The sequence below is a fragment of the Salvelinus fontinalis genome, chromosome 18 (genome assembly GCF_029448725.1).
Source record: "Salvelinus fontinalis isolate EN_2023a chromosome 18, ASM2944872v1, whole genome shotgun sequence".
Taxonomy (NCBI): Eukaryota; Metazoa; Chordata; class Actinopteri; order Salmoniformes; family Salmonidae; genus Salvelinus; species Salvelinus fontinalis.
The window spans coordinates 60479186-60499114 of NC_074682.1; the positions used below are offsets into that span (position 1 = coordinate 60479186).

The following is a 19929-nucleotide window of genomic DNA, read 5'->3' on the forward strand; positions in this document are numbered from 1 at the left end:
CTCACTGCTAGCCTGGGAGTCTGGGCTGTATCATGTTAGCGTCATTAACTACCTGTTAGCCTGGGAGTCTGGGCTGCATCATGTTAGCTCCACTAACTCACTGCTAGTCTAGGAGTCTGGGCTGCATCATGTTAGCTCCACTAACTCACTGCTAGCCTGGGAGTCTGGGCTGCATCATGTTAGCTCCACTAACTCACTGCTAGCCTGGGAGTCTGGGCTGCATCATGTTAGCTCCACTAACTCACTGCTAGCCTGGGAGTCTGGGCTGCATCATGTTAGCTCCACTAACTCACTGCTAGCCTGGGAGTCTGGGCTGCATCGTGTTAGGTCCACTAACTCACTGCTAGCCTGGGAGTCTGGGCTGCATCATGTTAGCTCCACTAACTCACTGCTAGCCTGGGAGTCTGGGCTGCATCATGTTAGCTCCACTAACTCACTGCTAGCCTGGGAGTCTGGGCTGCATCATGCCTGCACCACTAACTCACTGCTAGCCTGTACTGGGAGTCTGGGCTGTATCATGTTAGCTCCACTAACTCACTGCTAGCCTGGGAGTCTGGGCTGCATCATGTTAGCTCCAGTAACTCACTGCTAGCCTGTACTGGGAGTCTGGGCTGTATCATGTTAGCTCCACTAACTACCTGCTAGCCTGGGAGTCTGGGCTGTACCATGTTAGCTCCACTAATTCACTGCTATCCTGGGAGTCTGGGCTGCATCATGTTAGCTCCACTAACTCACTGCTAGTCTGCACTGGGAGTCTGGGCTGCATCATGTTAACTCCACAAACTCACTGCTAGCCTGGGAGTCTGGGCTGTATCATGTTAGCTCCACTAACTCACTGCTAGCCTGGGAGTCTGGGCTGCATCATGCCTGCTCCACTAACTCACTGCTAGCCTGGGAGTCTGGGCTGCATCATGCCTGCACCACTAACTCACTGCTAGCCTGGGAGTCTGGGCTGCATCATGTTAGCTCCACTAACTCACTGCTAGTCTGGGAGTCTGAGCTGCATCATGTTAGCTCCACTAACTCACTGCTAGTCTGGGAGTCTGGGCTGCATCATGTTAGCTCCACTAACTCACTGCTAGCCTGGGAGTCTGGGCTGCACCATGTCTGCTCCACTAACTCACTGCTAGCCTGGGAGTCTGGGCTGCACCATGTTAGCTCCACTAACTCTCTTCTAGCCTGGGAGTCTGGGCTGCATCATGTTAGCTCCACTAACTCTCTGCTAGCCTGGGAGTCTGGGCTGCATCATGTTAGCTCCACTAACTCACTGCTAGCCTGGGAGTCTGGGCTACATCATGTTAACTCCAGTAACTCACTGCTAGCCTGGGAGTCTGGGCTGCATCATGCCTGCACCACTAACTCACTGCTAGCCTGTACTGGGAGTCTGGGCTGTATCATGTTAGCTCCACTAACTCACTGCTAGCCTGGGAGTCTGGGCTGCATCATGTTAGCTCCAGTAACTCACTGCTAGCCTGGGAGTCTGGGCTGCATCATGTTAGCTCCACTAACTCACTGCTAGCCTGTACTGGGAGTCTGGGCTGTATCATGTTATCTCCACTAACTACCTGCTAGCCTGGGAGTCTGGGCTGTACCATGTTAGCTCCACTAATTCACTGCTATCCTGGGAGTCTGGGCTGCATCATGCCTGCTCCACTAACTCACTGCTAGCCTGGGAGTCTGGGCTGCATCATGTTAACTCCACTAACTCACTGCTAGCCTGGGAGTCTGGGCTGCATCATGTTAGCTCCACTAACTCACTGCTAGTCTGGGAGTCTGAGCTGCATCATGCCTGCTCCACTAACTCACTGCTAGCCTGGGAGTCTGGGCTGCATCATGCCTGCACCACTAACTCACTGCTAGCCTGGGAGTCTGGGCTGCATCATGTTAGCTCCACTAACTCACTGCTAGTCTGGGAGTCTGGGCTGCATCATGCCTGCACCACTAACTCACTGCTAGCCTAGGAGTCTGGGCTGCATCATGTTAGCTCCACTAACTCACTGCTAGCCTGGGAGTCTGGGATGCATCATGTTAGCTCCACTAACTCACTGCTAGCCTGGGAGTCTGGGCTGTACCATGTTAGCTCCACTAACTCACTGCTAGCCTGTACTGGGAGTCTGGGCTGCATCATGTTAGCTCCACTAACTCACTGCTAGCCTGTACTGGGAGTCTGGGCTGCATCATGTTAGCTCCACTAACTCACTGCTAGCCTGTACTGGGAGTCTGGGCTGTACCATGTTAGCTCCACTAACTCACTGCTAGCCTGGGAGTCTGGGCTGCATCATGTTAGCTCCACTAACTCTCTGCTAGCCTGGGAGTCTGGGCTGCACCATGCCTGCTCCACTAACTCACTGCTAGCCTGGGAGTCTGGGCTGCACCATGCCTACTACAATAACTCTCTGCTAGCCTGGGAGTCTGGGCTGCACCATGCCTACTACAATAACTCACTGCTAGCCTGGGAGTCTGGGCTGCATCATGTTAACTCCAGTAACTCACTGCTAGCCTGGGAGTCTGGGCTGTATCATGTTAACTCCAGTAACTCACTGCTAGCCTGGGAGTCTGGGCTGCATCATGTTAACTCCAGTAACTCACTGCTAGCCTGGGAGTCTGGGCTGCATCATGTTAGCTCCACTAACTCACTGCTAGCCTGGGAGTCTGGGCTGCATCATGTTAGCTCCACTAACTCACTGCTAGCCTGGGAGTCTGGGCTGCATCATGTTAGCTCCACTAACTCACAGCTAGCCTGGGAGTCTGGGCTGCATCATGTTAGCTCCACTAACTCACTGCTAGCCTGGGAGTCTGGGCTGCATCATGTTAGCTCCACTAACTCACTGCTAGCCTGGGAGTCTGGGCTGCATCATGTTAGCTCCACTAACTCACTGCTAGCCTGGGAGTCTGGGCTGCATCATGTTAGATCCACTAACTCACTGCTAGCCTGGGAGTCTGGGCTGCATCATGTTAGCTCCACTAACTCACTGCTAGCCTGGGAGTCTGGGCTGCATCATGCCTGCTCCACTAACTCACTGCTAGCCTGGGAGTCTGGGCTGCATCATGTTAGCTCCACTAACTCACTGCTAGCCTGGGAGTCTGGGCTGCATCATGTTAGCTCCACTAACTCACTGCTAGCCTGGGAGTCTGGGCCGTATCATGTAAGCTCCACTAACTCACTGCTAGCCTGGGAGTCTGGGCCGTATCATGTTAGCTCCACTAACTCACTGCTAGCCTGGGAGTCTGGGCTGCACCATGTTAGCTCCACTGGAACAGAAGTCTGCTCCCCATTAGATCTATTACTGGTCTGGAACAGAAGTCTGCTCCCCCTGTAGATCTATTACTGGTCTGGAATAGAAGTCTGCTCCCCCTGTAGATCTATTACTGGTCTGGAACAGAAGTCTGCTCCCCCATTAGATCTATTACTAGTCTGGAATAGAAGTCTGCTCCCCCTGTAGATCTATTACTGGTCTGGAACAGAAGTCTGCTCCCCCTGTAGTTCTATTACTGGTCTGGAACAGAAGTCTGCTCCCCCTGTAGTTCTATTACTGGTCTGGAACAGAAGTCTGCTCCCCCTGTAGTTCTATTACTGGTCTGGAACAGAAGTCTGCTCCCCCCATTAGATCTATTACTGGTCTGGAACAGAAGTCTGCTCCCCCTGTAGTTCTATTACTGGTCTGGAACAGAAGCCTGCTCCCCCATTAGATCTATTACTGGTCTGGAACAGAAGTCTGCTCCCCATTAGTTCTATTACTGGTCTGGAACAGAAGTCTGCTCCCCATTAGATCTATTACTGGTCTGGAACAGAAGTCTGCTCCCCCTGTAGTTCTATTACTGGTCTGGAACAGAAGTCTGCTCCCCATTAGATCTATTACTGGTCTGGAACAGAAGTCTGCTCCCCATTAGATCTATTACTGGTCTAGAACAGAAGTCTGCTCCCCCATTAGATCTATTACTAGTCTGGAATAGAAGTCTGCTCCCCCTGTAGATCTATTACTGGTCTGGAACAGAAGTCTGCTCCCCCTGTAGATCTATTACTGGTCTGGAACAGAAGTCTGCTCCCCCTGTAGATCTATTACTGGTCTGGAACAGAAGTCTGCTCCCCATTAGATCTATTACTGGTCTAGAACAGAAGTCTGCTCCCCCATTAGATCTATTACTAGTCTGGAATAGAAGTCTGCTCCCCCTGTAGATCTATTACTGGTCTGGAACAGAAGTCCGCTCCCCCTGTAGATCTATTACTGGTCTGGAACAGAAGTCTGCTCCCCCTGTAGATATATTACTGGTTTGGAACAGAAGTCTGCTCCCCATTAGATCTATTACTAGTCTGGAACAGAAGTCTGCTCCCCCTGTAGATCTATTTCTGGTCTGGAATAGAAGTCTGCTCCCCCTGTAGATCTATTACTGGTCTGGAACAGAAGTCTGCTCCCCCATTAAGATCTATTACTAGTCTGGAACAGAAGTCTGCTCCCCCTGTAGTTCTATTACTGGTCTGGAACAGAAGTCTGCTCCCCCTGTAGATCTATTACTAGTCTGGAACAGAAGTCTGCTCCCCCATTAAGATCTATTACTAGTCTGGAACAGAAGTCTGCTCCCCCTGTAGTTCTATTACTGGTCTGGAACAGAAGTCTGCTCCCCCTGTAGATCTATTACTGGTCTGGAACAGAAGTCTGCTCCCCATTAGATCTATTACTGGTCTGGAACAGAAGTCTGCTCCCCCTGTAGATCTATTACTGGTCTGGAACAGAAGTCTGCTCCCCCTGTAGATCTATTACTGGTCTGGAACAGAAGTCTGCTCCCCATTAGATCTATTACTGGTCTGGAATAGAAGTCTGCTCCCCCTGTAGATCTATTACTGGTCTGGAACAGAAGTCTGCTCCCCCATTAAGATCTATTACTAGTCTGGAACAGAAGTCTGCTCCCCCTGTAGTTCTATTACTGGTCTGGAACAGAAGTCTGCTCCCTCATTAGATCTATTACTGGTCTGGAACAGAAGTCTGCTCCCCCTGTAGATATATTACTGGTCTGGAACAGAAGTCTGCTCCCCATTAGATCTATTACTGGTCTGGAATAGAAGTCTGCTCCCCCTGTAGATCTATTACTGGTCTGGAATAGAAGTCTGCTCCCCCTGTAGATCTATTACTGGTCTGGAATAGAAGTCTGCTCCCCCTGTAGATCTATTACTGGTCTGGAATAGAAGTCTGCTCCCCCTGTAGATATATTACTGGTCTGGAACAGAAGTCTGCTCCCCCAGTAGTTCTATTACTGGTCTGGAACAGAAGTCTGCTCCCCCTGTAGATCTATTACTGGTCTGGAACAGAAGTCTGCTCCCCCAGTAGTTCTATTACTGGTCTGGAACAGAAGTCTGCTCCCCCTGTAGATCTATTACTGGTCTGGAACAGAAGTCTGCTCCCCATTAGATCTATTACTGGTCTGGAATAGAAGTCTGCTCCCCAGTAGTTCTATTACTGGTCTGGAACAGAAGTCTGCTCCCCCTGTAGATCAGGGATAAGTGATTGGCCACCGCTGGTATGGAGTTTTATTTGTTCATCTGAAATGATGATGTAGTAATTACAGCCTACTCCATTATCTGTTGTTGTTTAGACAAACATATTTAAATCTTTACATACCAGTTAGCTTATTTGTACATCTTTGAAGTGTTTAAAACTTGTAATTTTTGTAGACTAATCAAAATGAACGAGTGTCAATGTTGAATAATCACATATCACAGTCTTGCAATAAAGAGAGGAAGAGATTTCATTTCCTCGTCGTCTAGTTGTAACAGCTCCAACACTCCGTCCAGAGTGTCGTCTGAGAGAGAGAGAGATACAGTACATGGCTGCTCTAGATCGGCCTATCACTGACCTGGAAAAACTATACCAGGATGGGCAACTTCAGTCTTCAGGGATCTTTATTGGTCACGCTACTACCCCCAGCTAACACATGACTTCAATAATCAACTAATCACGATCTTCAGTTTAGATTTGTAATTAGTTTAAATCAGCTGTGTTCGCTAGGAACGGGGTAAAGTGTTACGCCACCCCCAAATGAGTTAGTCAAATGAAAAATATGAATATATGGCCAGCATTGTATACAATTCCTCCCGTTGCTCCAGTTGATCTTCAAATAACAGAGAAGTGCTGTGAAAACCAGCGCAATGCAAACATTCCAAAATGTTTATTCAGCAGTGATTGTTTTGTTGACATTTAGTCCTCACTGTCGCTCCTACAGCACTAACCCGGTGAGCCATACGTAGCAAGGTATTTGATTGGTTTGACGTACTTTGAGTAGTCATTGATTTACACAGAGTTCCAACCCCTTCTTCAGCTGACTTCTGCAAGGGAACTTCCCTAGGTTTCCTCGTTTTAGGGAAGCCGGTTTCACGACGAGGCTATGACCAGACAGTGTCTCACACACACACACCTCTACCCCAGTCAGTCTGCTCTACATGCCTAGGGACGTTGCCAGACAGTGATTCAGTGTAACGTAGCTACTGTTGGGAGACAAGCTGGCATGGCAGGACTTGTTCTAACCGTGTAATGAAATAATTCATAGCTAGAACCTACTACTTCAGTCTTTCTACTGTCAGGGCTATATCAACTGATTGTGGTCTTTAGTCTGGACAACCATTAGCTGGATCAGATAAACATGACCAACTTTAACTATGACTTCATCACAGCGTTTATGGTCTGGTTAGAAACAACACTAGCTTAACCTACATCAGCCTTCTCCAACTGGTCCTGGACAACTACTAGATGTGCAGGTATTTCCTCCAGCCCGTCACTAAAACACCGGATTGAACTAGGCCTAATTGTTGTCTAACCTCGCCCCCCCCCCCCCCCCCCCCCCAGGCTAAATGCACATAAACTTGCAACGACTCAAATCTGGTCTACGGGGGTGTGAGGTAACGCCTAGTCAATAGTCAAAGGGATGGCCCGTCACGTTTGACCAAAATTTCTGTTGGGTTAACGAAGGCCACTTTTGACTTGTTGATTAACCAGACCTTCCGAGGATTTGTTAGAAGTGTCAAGGTGAGATTAGAGGATTTGTCAGAAGTGTCTGGTGAGATTAAGAGGATTTGTCAGAAGTGTCTGGTGAGATTAGAGGATTTGTCAGAAGTGTCTGGTAAGATTAAGAGGATTTGTCAGAAGTGTCTGGTGAGATTAGAGAGAGCTTGACCAGGGTGACACTCAGTGAGTCATCTGATGACGTCACACCACCGGTGCGTTCAGTTCGATTAAACGTTTGCGTGACGTTTGAACTGAACGACGTGTTGCCTTAAAATGTTCTGCAACATTCTCGAACAGACTTAAAATTTGCACTGTTTGTTGGATATGGCGTTGTGTGGCTTGAAACAATGAGTGACGTATTTTTAAAAAAAAGGGCCGTGGCCGTGGTGACAGCGGTCCCCAACCCCCTCCCCGATTTTCAACTTGTCATTCAGAACACCACTGTTCTCATTAAAATGTTGCACAACGTTTATTTCGTACTGAAGCCAGCCCAGTATAGTGATGACATCACAGCAGTATAGAGAGAGCAGAGTGATCAATAAGGATTATCAGATCTGCTGCCCATCATTCTGTCTGCTGATCAATCATTAGAATTTGTTCTTAACTGACTTGCCTAGTTAGATTAAAGGTGAACAGACAGGAGAGAATAATGAGAGGGAAAGCTGCCTTTGTTCTCAACACACCTATATTTTAAAAAATGTTGATTGTTTACCAACACTGTTTATTCCTAGTTACAACTGAGTACAACAAACATGTCAGTTAGTTACTATGTCGCAGTGTTTCAACAAAACTATAGCGGGACATTGAATCTGTAGCTTAAATAACTTCTTATCCAACAGACTACTAGATATGTATAACAAATTTCCCCGTTAATCTATGATATTACCTTGAGGGCGTATTTGTCTCCGCTCTTCTTGTGGAAGATCTCCAGTACCCTTCCATTAATGCCGTGCCCCAGTACCTGACTGGTCACTTTGTACTCTTCCGTTATTGCGTTCTTCTTGATCTGTAGGGTCGGTTTCACATGGAACTGTGGGAGGTGACCCGAAGGGAGCGGGTTAGGTTGGCCCACCGGGTTAGGTTGGCCCTGGGTCGGGGGGAACAGAGGCTGGGTCCCGGTGTTGGACAACATACTGGGTCAGTTCAACCAGACAATGACAGCACTTTCCTTCTCTCTGTCGGTCTCTCCTTCCTAGGTTACAGGTAGGTAGTTGGCCTCCGAAAGTGAAGTTGGATCCTCAACAAAAAGGGCAGCGAGTTTGAAAATAAGTCCACTAAAAACAAATAGTTTGATATGTTCACGATAACGTTATAGTCCAGGTTGAAGTGGCTAAATAAATTAGCCCGGTTAGTTAGCTGCTTTAGGCTAGGCTAACGTTAGCTAAAATACATCTCGGTGGTCCGTCCGCCTATTCCAGGTAGATTCAAACAGATTTCAAGCCGTTTCAAACTGTGTAGGTTAATAAACAACTATGGCACTAACTGCGAAATTATATTTCAACACGTTGCGGCGTAAAGTTAAAACACAAACTGACTTATAAAAAGAAAACACAAAAACTCAAGACACCAGAGTGCACACTCACAATCCCCGACTTTCCGATAATAGTCATGGTGCGTTCAAGACTACTGAGTTCTCGGGAAAAACGAGGTAACATCGTGACTTCAGTGATCTTTAGGTAGGAAAGTTGGAGCTCAATGAATGCCAGAGTTTCCGAGTTGGATGACCGTTAAAAAACTACTTTTCCCAGTCGTAACTCGTTTTTTTTTCTCCGAGTTCCCAGTTGTCATGAAAGCCGGATGTTGGGGATATCCGATTTCGAAGTTCCCAAGTTGTCATGAAAGCGGCACCACACACAGGGAGGGGCTCCTCTGATGACGTCATGGCACGAGATATGACGACGGCTGAAATTTTCTGCGTTCAAAACAACTGGGAACTCGGGAAAAAATTATGTCAAATCAAGACGTCAGTGATCTTTAGGACGGAGCTCTAGGAAGATGCCCGAGTTTCCGACTTGAAATCCCAATTTGGATGACCTTTCAAACTATTTTTCCCAGTTGGAGCTCGTTTTTTCCCCGAGTATCCAGTTGTTTTAAACGCTCTGAAATCGGAAGTGAGATTTTCGAGTTCCCAGGGGTTTTGAACGCGGCAATTCTCCTTCAAGTATGGTTAGCTGCAGCCCAATATGGCGACCGGAGTATGGCCGAGTGGGTGTGTCGAAAGGGTGGGTCTATGGAAAGCGAATCAGCTGATTGGGCAGATTTGTTGCCACTCAAGACCGTTTTGCGTGCCTGATTGGGGTGGCTTTTGTAGCGCTTCCTACTGTGTATCATCAAATCAAATTGTATTGGTCACATACACATGGTTAGCAGATGTTATTGGTCACATAGTTAGCAGATGTTATTGGTCACATGGTTAGCAGATGTTATTGGTCACATACACATGGTTAGCAGATATTATTGGTCACATACACACGGTTAGCAGATGTTATTGGTCACATACACACGGTTAGCAGATGTTATTGCAGGTGTAGCGAAATGCTTGTGTTTCTAGTTCCGATAATGCAGTAATATCTAACATGTCATCTAAAAATTACCAAACAACTACCTAATACACACAAATCTAAGTAAAGGAATGGAATAAGAATATATACATATAAATATATGGATGAGCGATGGCCGAGCGGCATAGGCAAGATGCAATAGATGGTATCAAATACAGTATATACATATGATATGAGTAATGCAAGATATGTAAACATTATTAAAGTGGCAAATGATTTCAAGTCTGTACGTAGGCAGCAGCCTCTCTGTGTTGGTGATGGCTGTTTAGCAGTCTGATGGACTTGAGATAGAAGCTGTTTTTCAGTCTCTCGGTCCCAGCTTTGATGCACCTGTACTGACCTCGCCTTCTGGATGATAGCGGGGTGAACAGGCAGTGGCTCGGGTGGTTGTTGTCCTTGATGAACTTTTTAGCCTTCCTGTGACATCGGGTGGTGTAGGTGTCCTAGGGGGCAGGTAGTTTGCCCCCGGTGATGCGTTGTGCAGACCTCACTACCCTCTGGAGAGCCTTACGGTTGTGGGCGGACCAGTTGCCGTACCAGGCGGTGATACAGCCCGACAGGATGCTCTCGATTGTGCATCTGTAGAAGTTTGTGAGTGCTTTTGGTGACAAGCCGAATTTCTTCAGCCTCCTGAGGTTGAAGAGGCGCTGCTGCGCCTTCTTCACAACGCTGTCTGTGTGGGTGGACTATTTCAGTTTGTCTGTGATGTGTACACCGAGGAACTTAAAACTTTCCACCTTCTCCACTACTGACCCATCGATGTGGATAGGGGGGTGCTCCCTCTGCTGTTTCCTGAAGTCCACAATCATCTCCTTTGTTTTGTTGACGTTGAGTGTGAGGTTATTTTCCTGACACCACACTCCGAGGGCCCTCACCTCCTCCCTGTAGGCCGTCTCGTCGTTGTTGGTAATCAAGCCACCACTGTAGTGTCATCCGCAAACTTGATGATTGAGTTGGAGGCGTGCATGGCCACGCAGTCGTGGGTGAACAGGGAGCAAAGGAGAGGGCTCAGAACGCACCCTTGTGGGGCCCCAGTGTTGAGGATCAGCGGGGTGGAGATGTTGTTTCCAGCACAACATTTCTTTTTACATTTTTTAATTTCACCTTTATTTAACCAGGTAGGCCAGTTGAGAACACCTTTATTTAACCAGGTAGGCCAGTTGAGAACACCTTTATTTAACCAGGTAACCTAGTTGAGAACACCTTTATTTAACCAGGTAACCTAGTTAAGAACACCTTTATTTAACCAGGTAGGCCAGTTCAGAACACCTTTATTTAACCAGGTAGGCTAGTTGAGAACAAGTTCTCATTTGCAACTGCGACCTGGCCAAGATAAAGCAAAGCAATTCGACACAAACAACAACACAGATTTACACATGGAACAAACAAAACATACAGTCAATAATACAGTAGAACAAAAGGTCTGTGTACAGTGTGTGCAAATGAGGTACGATAAGGAAGTTAAGGCAATAAAAAGGCCATGGTGGCAAAGTAATTACAATATAGCAATTAAACACTGGAATGGTAGATGTACAGAAGATGAATGTGCAAGTAGAGATACTGGGGTGCAAAGGAGCAAGACAAATAAATAAATACAGTATGGGGATGAGGTAGGTAGATAGATGGACTGTTTACAGATGAGCTATGTACAGGTGCAGTGATCTGTGAGCTGCTCTGACAGCTGGTGCTTAAAGTTAGTGAGGGAGATATGAGTCTCCAGCTTCAGGGATTTTTGCAGTTCGTTCCAGTCATTGGCAGCAGAGAACTGGAAGGAAAGACGACCAAAGGAAGAATTGGCTTTGGGGGTGACCAGTGAGATATACCTGCTGGAGCGCGTGCTACGAGTGGGTGCTGCTATGGTGACCAGTGAGCTGAGATAAGGCGGGGCTTTACCTAGCAAAGACTTATAGATGACCTGGAGCCAGTGGGTTTGGCTACGTATAAGTAGTGAGGGCCAGCCAACGAGAGCATACAGGTTGCAGTGGTGGGTAGTATATGGGGCTTTGATGACAAAACAGATGGCACTGTGATAGACTACATCCAGTTTGCTGAGTAGAGTGTTGGAGGCTATTTTGAAAATGACATCGCCAAAGAGGGCTTTAGAGGGCTCATAGGTGGCAGGGTTAAATAGTGAAATGGGTGGTGGGGTTATATTGTGGAATGGGTGGTAGGGTTAAATAGTGGAATGGGTGGTAGGGTTAAATAGTTGTCACGATCGTGTGGAGGATTGACGGACCAAAACGCAGCTTTAGGAAAATAAGCCATCTCCTTTTTATTTGACGAAGAAGGCAAACGAAACAAAAACACTTACACACTAACAAAACAAGAAAACGATCGTGAAGCTAAATAACGATGTGCACACACAGGCTACAAACGTATAACATAGACAACTACTCACAACAAATGAAAGCCTATGGCTACCCTAAATAAGGCTCCCAATCAGAGACAACCGAAATCAGCTGTCTCTAATTGGGAACTCATTCAGGCAACCATAGACTCTCCTAGACAACTAAACATACATAGACAACGCTAGACACATGTACTCAACACAAACCCATATACTACACCCAACAACCCCTTTACCATAGAATCACCCAAAAACAACAAAACACAAACATTCCCCATGTCACACCCTGACCTAACTAAAATAATAAAGAAAACAAAGAATACTAAGGCCAGGGCGTGACAATAGTGGAATGGGTGGTGGGGTTATATAGTGGAATGGGTGGTAGGGTTATATAGTGGAATGGGTGGTAGGGTTATATAGTGGAATGGGAGGTAGGGTTAAATAGTGGAATGGGTGGTAGGGTTAAATAGTGGAATGGGTGGTAGGGTTATATAGTGGAATGGGTGGTAGGGTTAAATAGTGGAATGGGTGGTAGGGTTAAATAGTGGAATGGGTGGTAGGGTTAAATAGTGGAATGGGTGGTAGGGTTAAATAGTGGAATGGGTGGTAGGGTTAAATGGTGGAATGGGTGGTAGGGTTATATAGTGGAATGGGTGGTAGGGTTATATAGTGGAATGGGTGGTAGGGTTAAATAGTGGAATGGGTGGTAGGGTTAAATAGTGGAATGGGTGGTAGGGTTAAATAGTGGAATGGGTGGTCGGATTATATAGTGGAATGGGTGGTATGGTCATATAGTGGAATGGGTGGTAGGGTTAAATAGTGGAATGGGTGGTAGGGTTAAATAGTGGAATGGGTGGTAGGGTTATATAGTGAAATGGGTGGTGGGTTAAATAGTGGAATGGGTGGTAGGGTTATATAGTGAAATGGGTGGTAGGGTTAAATAGTGGAATGGGTGGTAGGGTTATATAGTGGACTGGGTGGTGGGGTTATATAGTGGAATGGGTGGTAGGGTTAAATAGTGAAATGGGTGGTAGGGTTATATAGTGAAATGGATGGGAGGGTTATATAGTGGAATGGGTGGTGGGTTAAATAGTGGAATGGGTGGTAGGGTTAAATAGTGGAATGGGTGGTAGGGTTAAATAGTGGAATGGGTGGTAGGGTTAAATAGTGAAATGGGTGGTAGGGTTATATAGTGGAATGGGTGGTAGGGTTAAATAGTGGAATGGGTAGTAGGGTTAAATAGTGGAATGGGTGGTATGGTTAAATAGTGGAATGGGTGGTATGGTTATATGGTGGGATGGGTGGTGGGGTTATATAGTGGAATGGGTGGTGGGGTTATATAGTGGAATGGGTGGTAGGGTTATATAGTGGAATGGGTGGTGGGTTTTAGAGGGCTAATAGGTGGTAGGGCCATTTTATTTGTCCTTTTTCCCGATGTTGTATTATTGTATCTAAAAGTATAATGTAGGTAGGCTGTGAATGGCCTCACACACCAGTAGGCAGGGTATGTACCTAAAAGCTGGACCAACCAAATCTCAAAGAAGAAGTGAGTTTCAGAGTAGACAGAGAACAGACATTATCCACAGAAGTAATACGATTTTTAAAAAATGTATCCTGGTAAGTCAGTTAGGAACAACTTATTATTTACAATGACAGCCTACCGGGAAACAGTGGGTTAACTGCCTTGTTCAGGGGCAGAACGACAGATTTTTTCAGTCAACCGGGTACTGGAAACCCCGAGGTCGAACCTTCAGGAGACATCTTACCCTGTACGCCGGTTGGCCGTCGATGAGACGGGGGAGAAAGGTGGCCCTGGAAACAGGAGACAAAGGGCTGTGAGACGTGGGTTTACATCTAGACACATGAAAAGTAGGAAGTATACAGAGGGTGCTGGCCAACAGAGGACAAACAGTAGAGGGGCTACTGATCTTGGAGCAGGGGGGGGGGGGGAAGGTCTTGGCTTCCAGGGGTGTAACCGCGGGGCACATCAGGCTTAACATCCTTGGGTACCGGTCAGTGCTACGGAAGCGAAGTGGCATGGGCCTTACAGAACCACTCCGGAGGTCCTGGTGCTCCTGGTACTCCGCTGGAATGGCGGAGAGGGTCCAGGGCAATTTCCAAGCACCCAGGAAGATGTTCCGGGGCAGGCAGAGATGATTTCAGGCAATGAGTGTGGCAGAATGGGCTCCAGCTCTCACAATGGAACCAGTAGACCAGTCAATCGAGGGATTGTGTCACTGGAGCCAAGAGAGTCTCATTACCACAGGAACCTGCGGAGACTCAATTAGCAGGAATTGGATCGTCTCACTTTGGTTCCTCGACACTCGTAGGTTGATGGGGGTGGTATGGTGGGTGACCCGGCCTATAGAACGCCCGTCCAGCGCTCTAACATTCATGGGAATGGAGAGGGGTTGAGTGGTGATGCCCTGCTCGGACGCCAGGGTAACGTCCATCAGACTCATATCGGCACCCGAATCGATGAGTATCTGGAGAGACTTGGACTGGTCATAGCAGGGTGGCATGGAGAGGGGGGTGAGTAAGGGGAGAAGCTAAATTGTCCTTAAGACCCACCAGAGTACTCATTCCTACCAACGAGCTAGGGCTCATGAAGGGACAGGTAGACACATAATGACCGGCAGTATACAGACAACTCTGTTAAGTCTGCGTACGCGGCCGGCTGGAGACGGCCTAGCCCTGCCGAGCTGCATCAGCTCGAGAAGAGGTAAATCGGCAGTCTTCGGAAGGCTCTTGGAGGAACTCGGGTAAACTCGGATCCTCTCGGGGACGTAGACACCAGTCCATTAGATGCAAGGTGGGATCCTTGAGTGAGCGATTGGGCGCGCAATCAGACCGCTTCTCCCTCCTACGTTCCCGTAGCCGTCCATCGATCCGGATGGTCAAAGCGATGAGTGAGTCGAGATCCGTTAGTAGCTCCCAGGCTGCAAGCTCGTCCTTTACTTCCTCCGATACTGCGTGCAGGAATGTGTCGAACAGCGCTTCCGAGTTCCAGGAACCCTCCGCTGCTGGCGCACGGAAATCCACCGCATAGTCTGCCACACTGATGGAGTCCTGCCGAAGCTGGAGTAACCTCTGGGCAACCTCTCTCCCAGACACCGGAGCCTCAAACTTTTCTCACCTCATCCACGAACACCTCCAGACGGAGGCAGATGGCGGATTGTTGCTCCCACACAGCCGTGGCCCAGGCGAGTGCCCTCCCGGACATCAGCGTAATGATATACGCTATCCTCGAGCGGTCCGAGGGGAACGAAGAAGGCTGCAGCTCGAAAAAGAGTTAGCACTGGGAGAGAATGGCTCGGCAGGTTCTGGAATCTCCATCGTCGCGCTCCGGGGGAAGTAAGCAGGGTTCCCGGGAAACCGGGGTGACGCCGCTGCTACCCAGCCGGTTTACTGAGGGGCTGGGAGGTTACCTTCGTGGTAGGCTGCCTAGTAGGCAACCCACGGAATTGCTCCCGCAATGTGTCCAAAGCTAGGTCGTGACGTTCGGCCACGGCCTGGAACCCTTCCATCAGACCGCAAAGCAACTCCTCGTGCCTACCAATGGTGGCTCCTTGGGAGGAGATGGGGCAGGCAAACGACAGGTCAAGGCAGGCAGAGGTCGACCAGGAGGGCGAGAAAAAGAGAGACTGGGGAAAAGCAGGAGCTGAGACAAAACGCTGGTTGACTTGACAGACAAGACGAACTGGTAACAGACAAACAGAGAACACAGGTTTAAATACACAGGGGATAATGGGGAAGATGGGCAACACCTGGAGGTGGTGGAGAGAATCACAAGGACAGGTGAAATAGATCAGTACTGTCGCCAGGAAATGTCCCGCCATCACAGGATCCCTCTGAGCCTGTGTAGGGACCTGATTAAAATGGAAAAGCTGATTTAGTTTAATTAACATTTAGTTACTGGCAGTTTGTATGGATTTTTTAAATAACTTTTTACCCTAATTTTTCCCTTTTTGAATCATTATTATCCACCTGTACAGTAGATGACGGAATGCACATATAATTGTTGCGAAAGCCATTATACTAAAGAAGAAAAAGAAGAGTATGGAACTATTGAACATTCAGGGATGTGAGGGTAAGAGTCGAATCCTGTTGAAGGCACACTATTTTGAAAATGTTTTTTATGTGAAAGCACCAGTGGTGATTTTAGCTTGTGAATCTTGGTGGGGAAAAAAAAGTGAGATTCATGCCAGCAAATCCACAACAACACTAAACAATACATTAATTGCACTATAAAAGGTGACAAACGGTGCCCACAAACTGCCTACATAAAGCTGTCCCAACATCTTACCGCTGATACAACTGGCTATCAGCGGAGCCTTGTCTGGCAGCAAAACAGTTCATTCGGCCTCATTTACTGCCTTTAAAAAAAACATAGCTGATATGGCTGACTTGCTTAAATAAATGTGATTTCTAATGACAATTAATATGTACAAACTATTGCATTAGGGGACGACAAGCAGATAAGAGGCAATCCATAATTTCGATGAAGACATTAATGAGCGAGCTAGGACAGACATAGTCAATATAACTATTTGTTTAGCACTTTTGAAATGTACAGGGACAGAATTCGGAACATGGGCCGTTCTTACAGTGTTCTCCCTGTACACCAGGTCAGAACCGTAGGATAAATAAAGGGGACATATAAGCAGACAATGAAAGATCTTAGAATATTCAATCATTACATTTCTCTAAAACAGGTTATAGACTACATGTGCACCACCAAGTCAGAACAGTAGGTGAAGTTAAGAACAAATGATTAGGGTGAGGCACATGGGCTACTAACAGCTTACTACACAACATACACTTAGTATTACTTTCTTAGCTACAGTATACATATCTCCCTGGCATATTACACCATTTATGCAGCAGCAGACCATCTTTGGACTCACTTGAACAGGAAGGTGGCGTGGCGGTCCTTCGTGGGCAAATTTTGTCATCAAAGTCTGGCATTCTCTGGATTTATGGTGCTTTCAAAACAACTGGGAACTCTGAAAAAGTCTAATCATGATGACGTCATTGATCTTCAGGTCGTAGCTCTAGAAAGAGGCCGGATTTACAATTCTGAGTTCGATGACCATTCAAAACGTATTTTCCCAGTCGGAGCTCGTTTATTCCCGACTTCCCAGTTGTCTTGAACTCACTGTTGTCAAGTTTTTGCAGTTCCGAGTTAACAGTTGTTTTGGGCGCAGAACAAATCATGCTTCATTGACAGCATGGCCAATGTTGAATGTTTGTAATTTTAAACTTGAAAAAGAGCCCCTTAATCCCAGATTTGGGACCACACAGCCACTCCACTGAATAGCAGGCTAGTGATTGCTTTGCAATGCTTGCATTTAGCCACTGTCACTGCGTAACGGCGGTCCTCCTCCTCTTCGCCCGAAAAGGAGGAGTATTGATCGAGTATTGATCGAACCAAGGCGCAGTGGAGTTTGAACACATAATTTATTAAAGAAAACACGAACTTAACTAAACTAACAAAACAACAAACGGTGTAGACAGACCTAGACGACGAACTTACATAAAACAAGAAGAACGCACGAATAGGGAACAGACTACATAAACCGAACAAACCGTAAACAGTCCCGTATGGTGCAAACATATACACAGACACGGAAGACAATCACCCACAACAAACACTGTGACAACGCCTACCTAAATATGACTCTTAATTAGAGGAACGCCAAACACCTGCCTCTAATTAAGAGCCATACCAGGCAACCCAAAACCAACACAGAAACAGAAAACATAGAATGCCCACCCAAACTCACGTCCTGACCAACTAACACATATAACAAATTAACAGAAATAGGTCAGGAACGTGACATAACCCCCCCCATAAGGTGCGAACTCTGGGCGCACCAGCACAAAGTCTAGGGGAGGGTCTGGGTGGGCATCTGACCACGGTGGTGGCTCAGGCTCCGGGCGAGGTCCCCACCCCACCATAATCAATCCTAACCTCCCTCTCCCCCTAAAAATGTCCACCCTCAATTTACCCCCACAAAATCCTTTTAGTAACATCAATGACATGGACAGCACCGGGACAGAGAGATAAATCAACACAGAGGGATAGCACCAGACAGAGGGATAGATCAGAAAATAGAGGTAGATCAAGATAGAGAGGGAGATCACGATAGAGGGGCAACTCCGGACTGAAAGGCAGCTCCGGACAGAGAGACAGCTCTGGACTGAGGGGCAGTTCTGGGTATATAGCCGTTTCAGGCTGAAGGGCAGCTCATGGCTGACTGACGAATCTGGACGCTCATGGCAGGCTGACGGCTCTCGACGCTCATGGCTGGCTGACGGCTCTCGACGCTCATGGCTGGCTGACGGCTCTCGACGCTCATGGCTGGCTGACGGCTCTCGACGCTCATGGCTGGCTGACGGCTCTCGACGCTCATGGCTGGCTGACGGCTCTCGACGCTCATGGCTGGCTGACGGCTCTCGACGCTCATGGCTGGCTGACGGCTCTCGACGCTCATGGCTGGCTGACGGCTCTCGACGCTCATGGCTGGCTGGCGGCTCTGGCAGATCCTGTCTGGTTGGCGGCTCTGGCAGATCCTGTCTGGTTGGCGGCTCTGGCAGATCCTGTCTGGTTGGCGGCTCTGGCAGATCCTGTCTGGTTGGCGGCTCTGGCAGATCCTGTCTGACGGGCGGCTCTGGCAGATCCTGTCTGACGGGCGGCTCTGGCGGCTCCTGTCTGGCGGACGGCTCTAGCGGCTCCTGTCTGGCGGACAGCTCTAGCGGCTCCTGTCTGGCGGACGGCTCTAGCGGCTCCTGTCTGGCGGACGGCTCTAGCGGCTCCTGTCTGGCGGACGGCTCTGTAGGCTCATGGCAGACGGGCGGCTTTGCAGGCTCATGGCAGACGGGCGGCTTTGCAGGCTCATTGCAGACGGATGGCTCAGACGGCGCTGGGGAGACGGATGGCTCAGATGGCGCTGGGGAGACGGATGGCTCAGATGGCGCTGGGGAGACGGATGGCTCAGATGGCGCTGGTGAGACGGATGGCTCAGATGGCACTGGTGAGACGGATGGCTCTGGCCGGATAAGGCGCACTGTAGACCTGGTGCGTGGTGCCGGAACTGGAGGCACCGGGCTAAGGACACGCACCTTCATACTAGTGCGGGGAGCAGGGACAGGGCACACTGTACTCTCAAAGCCCACTCTATACCTGGTGCGTGGTACCGGCACTGGTGACACCGGGCTGAGGACAAGCACATCAGGATTAGTAAGGGGAGAAGAAACAGTGTGTACAGGGCTCTGGAGACGCACAGGAGGCTTAGTGCGTGGTGTAGGCACTGTAGGTACTAGGCTGGGGCGGGGAGGTGGCGCCGGAAATACCGGACCGTGGAGGCGTACTGGCACTCTTGAGCATTGAGCCTGCCCAACCTTACCTGGTTGAATGCTCCCGGTAGCCCGACCAGTGCGGGGAGGTGGAATAACCCGCACCGGCCTATGTAGGCGAACCGGGGAAACCATGCGTAAGGCAGGTGCCATGTATGCCGGCCCGAGGAGACGCACTGGAGACCAGATGGGTTGAGCCGGCCTCATGACACCTGGCTCAATACCCAATCTAGCCCTACCAGTGCGGGGAGGTGGAATAACCCGCACTGGGCTATGCACTCGTACAAGAGACACCGTGCGCTCTACTGCGTAACAAGGCGCCTGCCCGTACTCCCGCTCTCCACGGTAAGCCTGGGAAGTGGGCGCAGGTCTCCTACCTGCCCTTGGCCCACTACCTCTTAGCCCCCCCCAAGAAATTTTTGGGTGTTACTCACGAGCTTTTTGGGCTTCCGTGCAAGACGTGTTCCCTCATAACTCTGGTTCCTCTCTCCGGTAGCCTCTGCTCTCCTCAGTGCCTCCAGCTGTTCCCATGGAAGGCGATCCCTACCAGCCAGGATCTCCTCCCATTTGTAGCAACCTTTCCCGTCCAATATATCGTCCCAAGTCCATTCCTCCTTCTTTTCCTGTCCCTTACTCCGTTTACTCCACTGCTTGGTTCTGGAGATTT

General features: G+C 48.5%; 1 protein-coding gene across 1 annotated transcript in view; it reads right to left on the reverse strand.

Moving 5' to 3' along the window:
- LOC129815833 (MAP kinase-activated protein kinase 2-like) overlaps positions 1-9175 on the reverse strand; it is a gene marked incomplete in the record, with an annotated part of 41584 nt that extends 32409 nt beyond the window's left edge. The window contains 1 exon segment of the mRNA XM_055869984.1: positions 7882-9175. Within this exon segment, the coding sequence (XP_055725959.1) occupies positions 7882-8127 (246 nt within the window).
- Positions 9176-19929: the final 10754 nt, after the last annotated feature.